At 37.8% G+C, this 12,242-nt stretch overlaps 1 protein-coding gene across 1 annotated transcript in view; it reads right to left on the reverse strand.

Moving 5' to 3' along the window:
- Positions 1 to 620: 620 nt before the first annotated feature.
- The window catches only part of FNDC1 (fibronectin type III domain containing 1), a 273,409-nt gene continuing 261,787 nt past the window's right edge, over positions 621 to 12,242 (reverse strand). The window contains exon 20 of the mRNA XM_089669817.1: positions 621 to 7,359. Within this exon, the coding sequence (XP_089525943.1) occupies positions 7,244 to 7,359 (116 nt within the window). The 3' untranslated portion in view covers positions 621 to 7,243. The remainder of the gene's footprint in view (positions 7,360 to 12,242) is intronic.

A 12,242-nucleotide genomic window follows, 5' to 3' on the forward strand; every position in this document is an offset into this window, starting at 1 on the left:
AATGCCCTCCGCAGTCCCACAGTCCTGCTATAAGTCTCTGATCATTGCCATTTAAGTTGCTGATTCCTGCCATTACTAGTATTAAAAAAAAGTTCCAGTATATATATCGCCATTTGTAGACACTATAACTTTCACGCAAACCAATTAATTTATATGTATTGGGATTTTTTTTTAGCAAAAACTTGTAGCAGAATACATTTTGGCCTGAAATTATGACAAAATTTGACTTTTTAAAACTTTTTACTGGATATGTTTTATAGAAAAAAGTAAAAATATATATATATTTTTTTTCAAAATTGTCTGTCCTTTTTTTCGATTATAGTGCAAGAAAACAGAAAACACACAGGTGATCAAATACCACCAAAAGAAAGCTCTATTTGTGGGAAAAAAGGACATAAATTTTATATATGTACAGTATTGCATGACCACACAATTGTCAGTTAAAGTAACGCAGCTCCGTACCTCAAAAAAATGGCCTGGTTAGGAGGGGGGTAAATCCTTTGGCGGGCAAGTGGTTAAACTATAGCAAATGGATATGCTATACAGCAACCATTATCTTGAAATAATGCAAATACAGAATATTGACAAAGTTTCATAAAAAAGGATTAAAATACAATTCATTTCATATGACATATGTTTATTTCAAATAATTAAAAAGAACAAACATTATTGTGCACATAACTGAACTGGGTTGTCTAATCCCTGAACACAGACTGGAAACTTATAAAATTTGCATTTTCCAATACAAGCAATAGCACCGTGTCAATCAACTTTAGAGGAGTCTAGCTAGCACCAAGTTAAGCTGTTCAAAATTACAGATGAGGTTTTTTACAATTTGCTGTCTCTTGACAACTAAATCGATTCAAGAAATATGCCTTTGAAGAAGGTTAAGCTTTTAATTCCTAGAATATAAAATTTTGATCTCTTTCCATGTAATTCACATTAATTTAATACTTTCTGATATAACAACAGGCCCTGTAATAATACAGTTATAGCTGCTGTTTCATTTTGAAATTGATGTGCTCCTTCTATTCGGCACTTTCCATGTGCCTGTGAACCTTTTTCTCATTATGTATACAACAGGAGGTTTATGCTTGATGGCATGGTATTGTTGGTTGCTGTCTAAAAAGAATGCAACCAGTGAAGATGACAATATTGGGTAGGAGATGAAAATGTTCGAGTCTGGTTTGAAGATGCATGGGTTCAAAGCACATTGTCATTGTTCTAGAGGTTTCCAACAACTCCACTAGTTACAGCTGTATGAAATCAGGAGATCTTGCATTACAGCTTCACTAAGATGGAGGGATTGTGTGCACTGTGTAACTAACACTTATCTATTTCAATAAGTTCCATACCATGCACATGTGGAATCTGTGCTCATCCCTTTGTCTAGGCATAAAAAAATACCTTTACATTTCTAATGGACTGATACCTACTGCTGGAAGAGTAAAGATAGCCATACATCTACACACTTATATCCAGTACTTTCTTCTGTCGATCAGCCCTAGGGGCTAAACAAGAGAAATCTACTGTATTGATCCCTTCATCTGTGCAAAACAGCTCTGAGGGAAAAATCTCCCTCCAGGTACTATATTCTGCCATTCACCATCTGCTACTGCTAGAATACCAAAATAGTGACTGCATCTCATAGGATGAAGCCACTGCTTGGCCAACAATTTTCTGCCTAGCTCCTTTACAATTTGAAAATTGTTGGAAAGAAGGGTGCTGAAAGGGCCATCTACAGCAAGAATTTGGGTCAGTTCATTAGAAATTGGATGTAATTCCTTCTTGTATGGCCACCCTAAAGGCTGCTATACACGGACCGAACGTCGGCTGGTTTAGCAGAAACCACCCAAATTTCACTCTGTGTGTACCACTGTCTGTTCAACAGAAGTCAGTCTAATGACCAGCTTACGTTGACCAGCATTCATTCAGCACTTTCAGCCAATGACTGCAGCGATGATCTGTGTATTCTGACAGTGAAGGGGAGTCCCTGCTGTCAGAATACAATAGCTCTGCATGGCAGATCACTGGTGTGAATGCAGTTATCTGAGGGTTTTTTCTATTTAACCTGCTAGTTAAACAAAAAGAGCTCCCCACATATGCTTAATGACCAGATGTATTGCTCTAGAGCAGGGGTGTCAAAGTGGTGGCCCTCCAGCTGTTGCCAAACTACAAGTCCCACCATGCCTCTACCTTTAGTAATCAATCATGCTTGTAACTGTCAACCTTACAATGCCTCATGGGACGTTTGGCAACAGCTGGCGCCAGTTTGACACCTGTGCTCTAGAGAGTGCCAATTTGAAATTTTTTACTTATCAGGTTTGTAGACAAGCGACACACAGTTCTCACCCTGTTCCCAGACTTTTCCACTCATCTGTATAGTTGTATTTTAAATTTATCATCCAAGTCTACTATACAAATCATATTATAATGCAAAAACATTTGTTTGCCTAAGGCCATTCCTGAATATAATGTCTTTCTAAACAATATCGACTTTTCACACTGCCTAACATTGTAATTATTATTCAAAATAATCCTACTTACCAGCACAATTTTAGGTATTATTTTTTACATGCATAAAAGGATTTGATTAGTTGCTATTGGCAACTGTTCAACATTTTCTCTAGTTTCTAATACTCCTCAAATAATATTGTTAAATAAATAAGCATGATTACACAGATGTTAACCAGTTCTGCGATCTCAACCCATTTAAGCATTTTTATGATGGCTGTACCCTTCTTTGCATCATAACATCATTGTAATTAGCCAATAGGGGGTACAATATTACATATATAATATCATATACTTATTATAACTATAATATTACTAACCTCATACTAGACTCATTTATATCCACAAGATATAAAATAAGTAGGGGTAGGTGTGAACATGGAATATGTTTTACAGCCTATTTATATTAAAAACATTTATAGACTTGTGTCCTTCAACACAGTCTGCACCACTTAAATCCCAATTGAACTTTTAGATTAAATCAGCTAAATACATTCCAGGGGCATAAACAAAAAGGGTTTTAAGGTCTTGCAGCTCATTTTCTCTAAAAAGCAACCACAACCTAAATAGTAAACCCTATCCCATGCCAGTATACTGTAGATAGCGGCCCTTACTCTTTGTGTGGAAGTAATGGTCTCTGCGAAGAGGTCTGACGCACCCCCTGCTGAGTCAGACTTACAGTATAGTTCTGCAACGAGCAAGCCTCGTGCACACTACTACTTAGAAAAATCTACCTCGGATTTACAGGGGTGTGTCAGACCTCTGTAGAAAGACCTTTGCTTCTATAGAGCAGCCTTTCTCAACCAGGGTGCCCAGGCACCCTGGGGTGCCTTGGGGTTTCTTCAGGGGCACCTTGGCAAAATGTATAAAAATTGCCCATAACTTGTATACAAGCCAGCGGGTGGAACAACCCTGCCTTTTAGTTATGCAAAGACACAGTTTTTCATTGTGCACCATTATGACCTTCTAACCACCGGCAGCCTGACAACCAATGACATCATCAGTTGATAAGGAGGATGTCAGCTGCCTGTACAGCATCCTTTTTTGACCCTCCCCTGCCCCTCTCCATCAGTGCTGGGGCCACATTAGCTCAGTGATGAATAAAAACTGAGGGAGAAGAGAAACCTTGGAATTCTATTCAGTACTAGTACGCAAAAGTGTATTTTCTTTGGAAGAATAAATCACCTCTAATGTTGAGTGTCCTACATGTGTGGATGCTGCTGCGTTATATAAAACTATTAGAATAGTTTTTCACATTTTAGAATGGGGTGCCTCAAGACTGTCCATCAGTTTAAAGGGTGCCGCGGGACTGTCCATCATTTTAAAGGGTGCTTTGACTGAAAAAAGGTTGAGAAACACTGCTATGTATGCTAACATTAGACTGGCTTTTCCACTGTGGCAGCTTCCTAAAGAAAATAAGATATAAGACTTTACACACCTTTTGTTTTACAACACCTAGAATGTATTTAGTGTTTTTAAACTGAAGAGTTATTAAACTGTTACCATTAATGCACTGCAACCTTCCTATAGTTAATACAGTGCTTTTTTTAATAGTAGTTCTGAGTGCTTTGTTAAAATATGCTACAGGGTAAACCTAACACAAGACAATCTCTACTACTGAAAACAAACACTGTAATGGTGTACAGAAATGTTTATCAAAAAGACATTGAACAGGAGAACAGTCACAGATGGTACATTACAAAACTAAGTCGCATATGGCTTAGATTAGTGCATAAGAACCTATACCATAGTAGCTTTCAAAATGGCCATTACTTAAGTCATTCTCTTTGCAAAGTAAATCCAAAGCTGTTAGAATGCATACTTCAGTGGGATAAAATTATGCATAGCCTTTCAACAAGATCAGCAAATAATTTCACAGCAAATGAATTAGCCTATGTATCCTTTATATATTGTTTTTTTCCAAAAAGATAACAAATTAGAACTTGGGGTTATACATTACTTTTGTGTCATTTATTTGTCCTATATATTAACCAAATTGATTTCAAATCCAGTTTGAAATCTAATAAAAAATCATTTTAATAATTATTGCTCACTGGTCATATAGTATATTATTTCAAAATTATAAATAGCAGAAAAGCACACTTTCTTATGAGGCTTACATTTTACAATTATATTGGGATGCTGATTCCAAGAGCTGTCTTCATTACATACACAAATATAAAGGATGTATTGCAGCTACAGGAATACATTTATACTGTATCTTTATACAACATTGTTAGACTTTCTAGATCAAAAGTAAACTGTATGATGTCACTATACAGTGAACCAATACCATGCAATTTCAAAAAGAGATTTCACTTTTTTAATCAATTAATCAAAATATAATATAATGCCACATTTGTTGAGGGTGAACAGACTGGTGACTGTAAAACACCTAAACACAAAAGCTCTGTTTTTCTCAAAACTGCTGACCAAAGTACCACCTTTGAGTGCAAAAATAAAAGTTCCAATGGGGGTCATTTGCTTGCTCTGGCTCCAATGGTACATTTCGCTTGCAAGTTCTCTGCTGCTAGAAATTCACAACTTAAGTTTGTGTATAAATATATTTGTCATTCTCAGAGTGTATTCAGAAGTTACTTCCTATGTGTGTGAGCTAGTGCTTGGCTGCTTTAGTTATTGAGATGAACCTGAAGAATGCGTATTGCTTCTATGGCTTATTCAAAAGTCATCTTTAGTGGCCAATAGATTCTTAACAAGATGAGGTTGCCACTCCTATGAGTTCATTCTGAATCCCTTGGATTCACAGTTTCCCCATAGTAGTGCCCTTGTTTCCATGTATTTTGTTTGACAATAGCTTGCTTATTAGCCCTACAAATAGGCAAAATTTCAGAATGGCTATAATAACAAGATTTCCCCCTATCAACTTCAATGGGGTTTGCTGCAAGGTTTAAGAACTGCACAAAAAAATGGCATCCACTCCAACCTATTACTAGCCCTGACAGCAAGGTGCACATGAAACGGCACCGCAGATCTCAAACAAACACAAAATTCCCAGCACACTTACTACGCAGCCTGCAAAACAACCAAATTACCCTGTCTAACTGTTAGTGCAATTTGGTTGTTCTGCAGGCTGGCTGGCAAGTGTGCTGGGAAATCTTTTGTTTGTTTGTGCTGTGCATTGTCCTTGCATGTGCACCTTGATGTAAAGGCTAGTTATAGATTGGGGCAATTGCCATTTTTTTTGTTCGGTTGGTTGAATTGGGTTCAGGGACACACTAGATGCCTTTGCTGCCATTGTGCTATTGCTGGGAATCACGTGTCACTGTGCCTTTAAGGAAGAGTGGGCTCCCTCCAGGCACACCTGCCCTCAACCTATCCATTGATACATGTGCTCCTACTATGGAGACTCTGCAAATTATAGAAGTAGGACCGTGGTATATACAGAGGTCCCTTGGTGTGGGCACTGCGTCTTAGGCATATAGTTGCAAAGGTTTAAGAACTGCAAGCTAGAATCTTGAACCTGCTTGCTAACCAAAAATAAGGTAGATTTGCTCATTCCTAGCTATGAGCACAGAAGGTTCCTCAAAGAAAGCAGATTAGGCTGATATGGACACTTTTAATTCACTTTGCTTGTAAATGCATAGTAGCCCTTTAGAACCAATAGTTTTAAGGGCATACTTAGTAGAATGACCTTCACAGAGCCAAACTGAAAAGACACACTGTGGCATGCACACTTAGAGGGTGATTTACTAAATGCAAAAAGACTGCGCACTTTGCAAGTGAATTTGCACTATTTTTTCCTGGAGCTTAGTAAACGTAGTGAAGCTTCACTTTTTAAAGAATATCCAATCAGGTGCAACGAAAATATAAAAAACAGAATTTTTACTTGCACATGATTTGATGAGGGAAATCAACAGAGTTTCACCACATTCAATATGCTCTGGGGAAAATGAGTGCAGATGCACTTAAAAAGTGCACAGTAAATGTGCCTTTAGTAAAACAACCTCATTGTTTTGGAACAACACATCACTAACTGACATCAGTAAGCTTCAAAGTGTATCTGAAAGGATATGTCTGTGTCAACCATACCAACCAGATCAGTTTCCTTTCATATGGTTCATCTATGCTAATTAGAAACAGGAATTGCATTATAAGCACAGAGGTGTTAAGGGTCTCAAAAATATGTGAACTGTAAACACTGTGAATCTCAACCATTTATTCCTATTTTCACTAGTGCATACAAGTATGAATTCGGGATAAGACAACAAGACAATAAATTCAGACTGTCCTTAGGAATAGCCCAGTGAGTGCTTGTTCAAAAGTAGATTCTTCTATATTGGATGATTACTAATAAAGTAAGCGTGATTGCAATGTGTAACTCTGAAGCGCACAATGGTCTGCCATTGGTGAACGATAAAGACTTCCATGTAAAAAACAGTCAATATTTAACTCACAAGTAAGCACGCACAGCAAGCTTAGGTAGTTCTTGCAAGTTATAGGATTACACAAAGTTTGTATTCTGATCCAAGGGTGTTTCATGGTGAGTGGGCTGTATCCAGGCCACCGCATGAACAAAAGCAGGGTTCCACTTGTGCTTCTCAGACAATTTGGAAGCAGCACCATATTTCAGTTTCACACAGTATCTAGTCTTTTGGTCTTGATGCTTGAAGATCTGTCAAGATATTTTGTCCTTTTCTTTCAGCACAGTTCTTTAAAACATTATTGTATAGTATATCCACGAAGCAGCACCAGCTTCTTGGTAAAACCATTACCATTTTCCAGGTATGGGCACACCACATTCATACCAACCAACATAATTATGAGGCGTTCCAAAACCTATTTCTCCAAACATTACAGGCTCCTGAGTGTATTGGCGGTAATAACCTACAAAATATAATTTTCTATGTTAGATCACAAATATACACTCATGGTAGTCCAATATAGCAACACAGAGGGGTTGATTTATTAAAGGCAAACAGGCTGCTCACTTTGCAAGGGAGCAATCGCGTGCAAGGAAAAATTATAAAAAAAAACAGCATTTTTGCTTGCACATGATTGGATGTTAGAAGTCAGCGGAGCTTCACTTCATTGACTAAGCTCTGGAGAAAGTTATTTTGCAAAGTAAAATTTCCCTTGGAAAGTGAGCAGCCTATTTGCCTTTAGTAAATCAACCCCAGGGTGTTTACTAATGCTAAGAAGTGACAACAAATCATTCACAATTGCACAACAGAGAATCTATTCTCTTATTCATGAAGAGTTACATGTAATGAGAAACTATATTCATATAATGTTTTTATTTTTTAGACAACAATCAGACATTTTCAGAAACATTTCTTTTCTTTCCTAACTCAAAAAAAAATTTCAAATATTTCACATGCTGCTCAAGGCGAAATCAGGCTCCACACTCCACAATTACATTTCAGGTGCTGGCTTGGCTTGTCTCTACTGAAACAATCGACTGTACCAAGAAAAGGAATGCTGCACACCGAGATGAAAAATGACTTTCTTCCTTTATTAAAAGATCCAGCAGGAACAAGTTCTATTCTGACACGTTTCAAACTAGGCACAGCACTTACTCAGTTTGTCTCTCTGATAGAGTGCTGTGCCTGGCAAGAAACATGTCAGAATAGAACCTATTCCTGCTGGCTCTTTTAATGAAGGAAGAAAATGATTCTGCACCTCAGTCTACAACAAAATGTGTTTTTCTTTTGTCTGTGTTCTCATTGGAGAGATTTACCATCACTTTCTAGTCTGATGGAAGGAACGGAGACAGACAGGAAAGATTTTGAAGAATAGTGCAGCATGATCAGAGGAGCAAGAATAGGAGTATTCAGGAAGGGTATCAAAGCTATTACTAGATAGTATAAGTTTAGTAATCAAATTATGTGTAAGGTGCTGTCTTTTTTTTTTATTTCCCTACATGATTCTGTACCCATAAAAAAAAAAATCTTAAATTAATCCCTTCGCTAAGTGAATGTTCTCTACTGATTTAGTAAATAATATTCCCTGTTTCTAATCACCATTGTCTTTCATTGGTGAATGCACTGTATATGTTATGTATATGCTCTGGTTTAATAACATTTGTATTAAGTAGTAAATGGAAAAAAGTTACAGATCCATCTGTTAGCCTGAGGTGATGGTGAAAAATCTCCGAAACATAGATACAAATGCATTAAAATTAGCCCCAGATTTGCTACTATATTAGAAAAAACAATCAGGTGAATGGGAGAAGACATTGATTATTAAGAAATGTAGTAATTAAAACTTCTACCTTTCATGAAACGTTAGTATTTATTTTTTCTGAAATGACAGATTTTTTTCCATATGTATTGATAAAAGACATTTTTTTTTTTTTTAAATGTCCTTCTTTCCATAACCATCTAGTACCTAGGCATTTTACAGCTACTACCAATTGGTTAATGCATGGCATGTTCAAATGTGAGAGATGCGCTCACTGTAAATTTATCTGCACTAACAAAAGGCACTTCTGGATAAACATTGATATAGCCTGAGAAACTGTAAAAACTGTCAAACTATTGGTGTGATATATCTCCTTATATAAAAGAACAACACTGCGATTCGGTAAAACAGCAGAAGCTGCCAGCACTAAGAGTTAGGATACATAAACTCAAAAACTTAACAGAATAAAGTGCAGCACTATAAAGACACATAAATTGAGTAATATAAATATCACCATGAATGATATATATACTATAAAAAGTGATAAAAAAACAAAGGTGAGAGAAAAGACTAAACAAATCTGTTATAAAGACTCTTTTCAAAGTCCATAAAAAGTGATGGAAAACCAGTTGTATGCTTTTCAGCTCATCCTAAAGACGACGTCATGTCTGACTAAACGCGTAGGATGGGGCCTACAAATGGTGATGTCATCACAGACACGGAGCGTGATTGACTGAGAGCTTATGTCTGACCTGCAGCAACCCATAGGAATGCCACATCTGATATAATTTCTGTGCCTGTTGTCATTTAAAGATTGTGTTATTTCTATCTTTCAATACATTTTGTCCAACAGTTCTACACTATGGAAGTATCTCTTGCATTTTGTTTTTGAGCAACTTTGAAAGCATGTTCTTTGCATTCACCAGCCAGAGGAGGTTAGATGCTGGATTAGATTTTGTAATCCTCTGAAGCACTGCCTGACTTATCTGTTCATACAGGGGTCATTCTCTTCTAGTAAGAAGCTGTTGTGTGTGTTCTGGATCGGGTACACTGTGTCATCACTGGCCGGAGCTTTTCATACATAAACTCTTTGCAAAACACTTGGTGGTGTTTTATTTACTCTGACTAAAAAGTTTTTTGCACTTTAACACTTTTTATGGTTTTCCATCACTATATATGGACTTTGAAAAGAGTCTCTATAACAGATTTGTTGGTCTTTTCTCACACATTTGTTATTTTATCACTTTATATTTTTCTTTTTGAGTAAATATTATTAATGGTGATATTCACATTACTCATGTGATGTGTCTTTATAGCGCTGCACTTTATTATTTTATATATCTCCCTATATGTCCACCTGGTGCCTACTATGTGGCAAAACGAACCCATAGGAAAGCATTTTGCCTTTAATTATGGGTATAAAACAGATAACCTACTTTTCTGGCCCTTGATAGGATTCTCCCTAATCCTTGAGGGGGTGACTTTAAGAAGAAGATTTTACAAAGATGCAAAATGGATTTATGATTTAAGGATCAATATTCTTCCTAGCTTCAATGAGTAACTCAGCTTTATCCTATTTCTGTTCTCTTGAGATAATTGCTTTATGGTTTTGATCCCTTTTTAAAAGATAAATGTAAGATTAAATAATTGGGATATGCTATCAAGTGGTTTTCTCTTAATATCATTATATGATATGTCTATACTGTGTGTTGTTTGTACTTTGAGTTTCTATATTGCAATTGATTCATTTTTATTTCTTTTAATCTCTTGGCACTGAGTTTCTGGGTTTTTTTGGCATCCCAAGGAATGATGGTAGTTTTCTTGCATGCATCCTGCTTTACTTTCCAGTACTGTCTCTGGGATGGCCTGGACATGCACAGTGTAACACACTTTTGATTTAGTAAAACTGGAGCTTGAAAAAGCTCTGCATAGAAACCAATCAGTTTCCAGGGTTTAAAGTTAGAAGCTAATTGGCTACCATGCACATCTGCACCAGAGTTTGCACTCTACAGTTTTAATAAATCAACTCCAGAGTTTGCAAGTGCAGACGATGAAGTCCCTTGTACGCTTCTAGCACATGCAATGTATTGACAGAAAGCATCATACCTTGGGGCTAGAAATGAAGTTTCTGGTGGGGTTGAAAGGGGTGAGGGCTCGTGGCAGGTTATTCTGAGCTCTTGTGCTTGAGAGCTGGGATAGGCAATGTACACGCCATTGGGCCTAGACTTTCCATATATCATCTGAGGTACCTTTCTTTCTTTCTTTCTCTTTCTTTCTTTCTCATGGTGGACCTTTTCCCCATCCTGTTTTTTTTATCTTGGGGATTTACCATGCTGTTTTCTGATGTGCCCCCAGTTGTTTGTTTTAACTCTGTTCAGATATATGGGCTTGTTGCCTTACAGTTTCCCTCTTAAGGGTGAATACCACAGCTTGCTTGTATACATCGATACATATGTACGGATAGTTGAACAAAGGTTTCTTTAACTATCAGTTAACTATTAAACACTATATTGCCAAACGTATTGGGACGCCTACCTTTACAAGCAGATGAACTTTAATGGCATCCCAGTTTTAGTCTGTAGGGTTCAATATTGAGTTGGCCCACCCTTTGCAGCTATAACAGCTTCAACTCTTCTGGAAAGGCGGTCCACAAGGTTTAGGAGTGTGTCTATGGGAATGTTTGACCATTCTTCCAGGAGAGCATTTGTGAGGTCAGGCATGGATGTCGGACGAAAAGGCCTGGCTCACAGTCTAATTCATCGCATTCTATCGGGTTGAGTTCAGCACTATGTGCAGCCCAATCAAGTTCCTCCACCAAAAACATGCTCATCCATGTCTTTATGGACCTTTCTTTGTGCACTGGTGTGCAGTCATGTTGGAACAGGAAGGGGCCATCCCCAGACTGTTCCTACAAAGTTGGGAGCATGAAATTGTCCACAATGTCTTGGTATGCTGGCTCCTAGATTGTAAGCTCCAAGGAGCAGGGCCCTCCTTTCCCTCTTGTATTGAACTGTATTGTTGCTGTATTGTCTCCCGTTCCATTGTAAAGCGCTGAACAAACTGTTGGCGCTATATAAATCCTGTATAATAATAATAATATGAGTTCCTTTCACTGGAACTAAGAGGTCAAGCTTAACCCCTGATAAACAACCCCACACTATAATCCCCCCTCCACCAAAATTTGCACTTGGCACAATGCAGTCAGGCACGTACCATTTTCCTGGCAACCGCCAAACCAAGACACATCCATCAGATTTCCAGACAGAGAAGTGTGATTTGTCACTCCAAAGAACATGTCTTCACTGCTCTAGAGTCCAGTGGCGGCATGCTTTACACCACTGCATCCGATGCTTTGCATTGCACTTGGTGATGTAAGGCTTGGACGCAGCTGCTCGGCCATGGAAATAAAATCTATGAAGCTCTCTATGCATTGTTGTTGTGCTAATCTGAAGGCCACACGAAGTTTGGAGGTCTTTAGCCACTGACTCTGCAGACAGTTGGTGACTTCTGCACACCATGTGCTTCAGCATGCTCTGACCCCGTTCTGTCATTAGTGGCCTACCATTTCGCAGCTGAGTTGATGTTGT

Source organism: Staurois parvus, unplaced genomic scaffold, assembly GCF_062004578.1.
Source record: "Staurois parvus isolate SC_StPar_1 unplaced genomic scaffold, SC_StPar_1.0 ptg000081l, whole genome shotgun sequence".
In the NCBI taxonomy this organism is placed as follows: Eukaryota; Metazoa; Chordata; class Amphibia; order Anura; family Ranidae; genus Staurois; species Staurois parvus.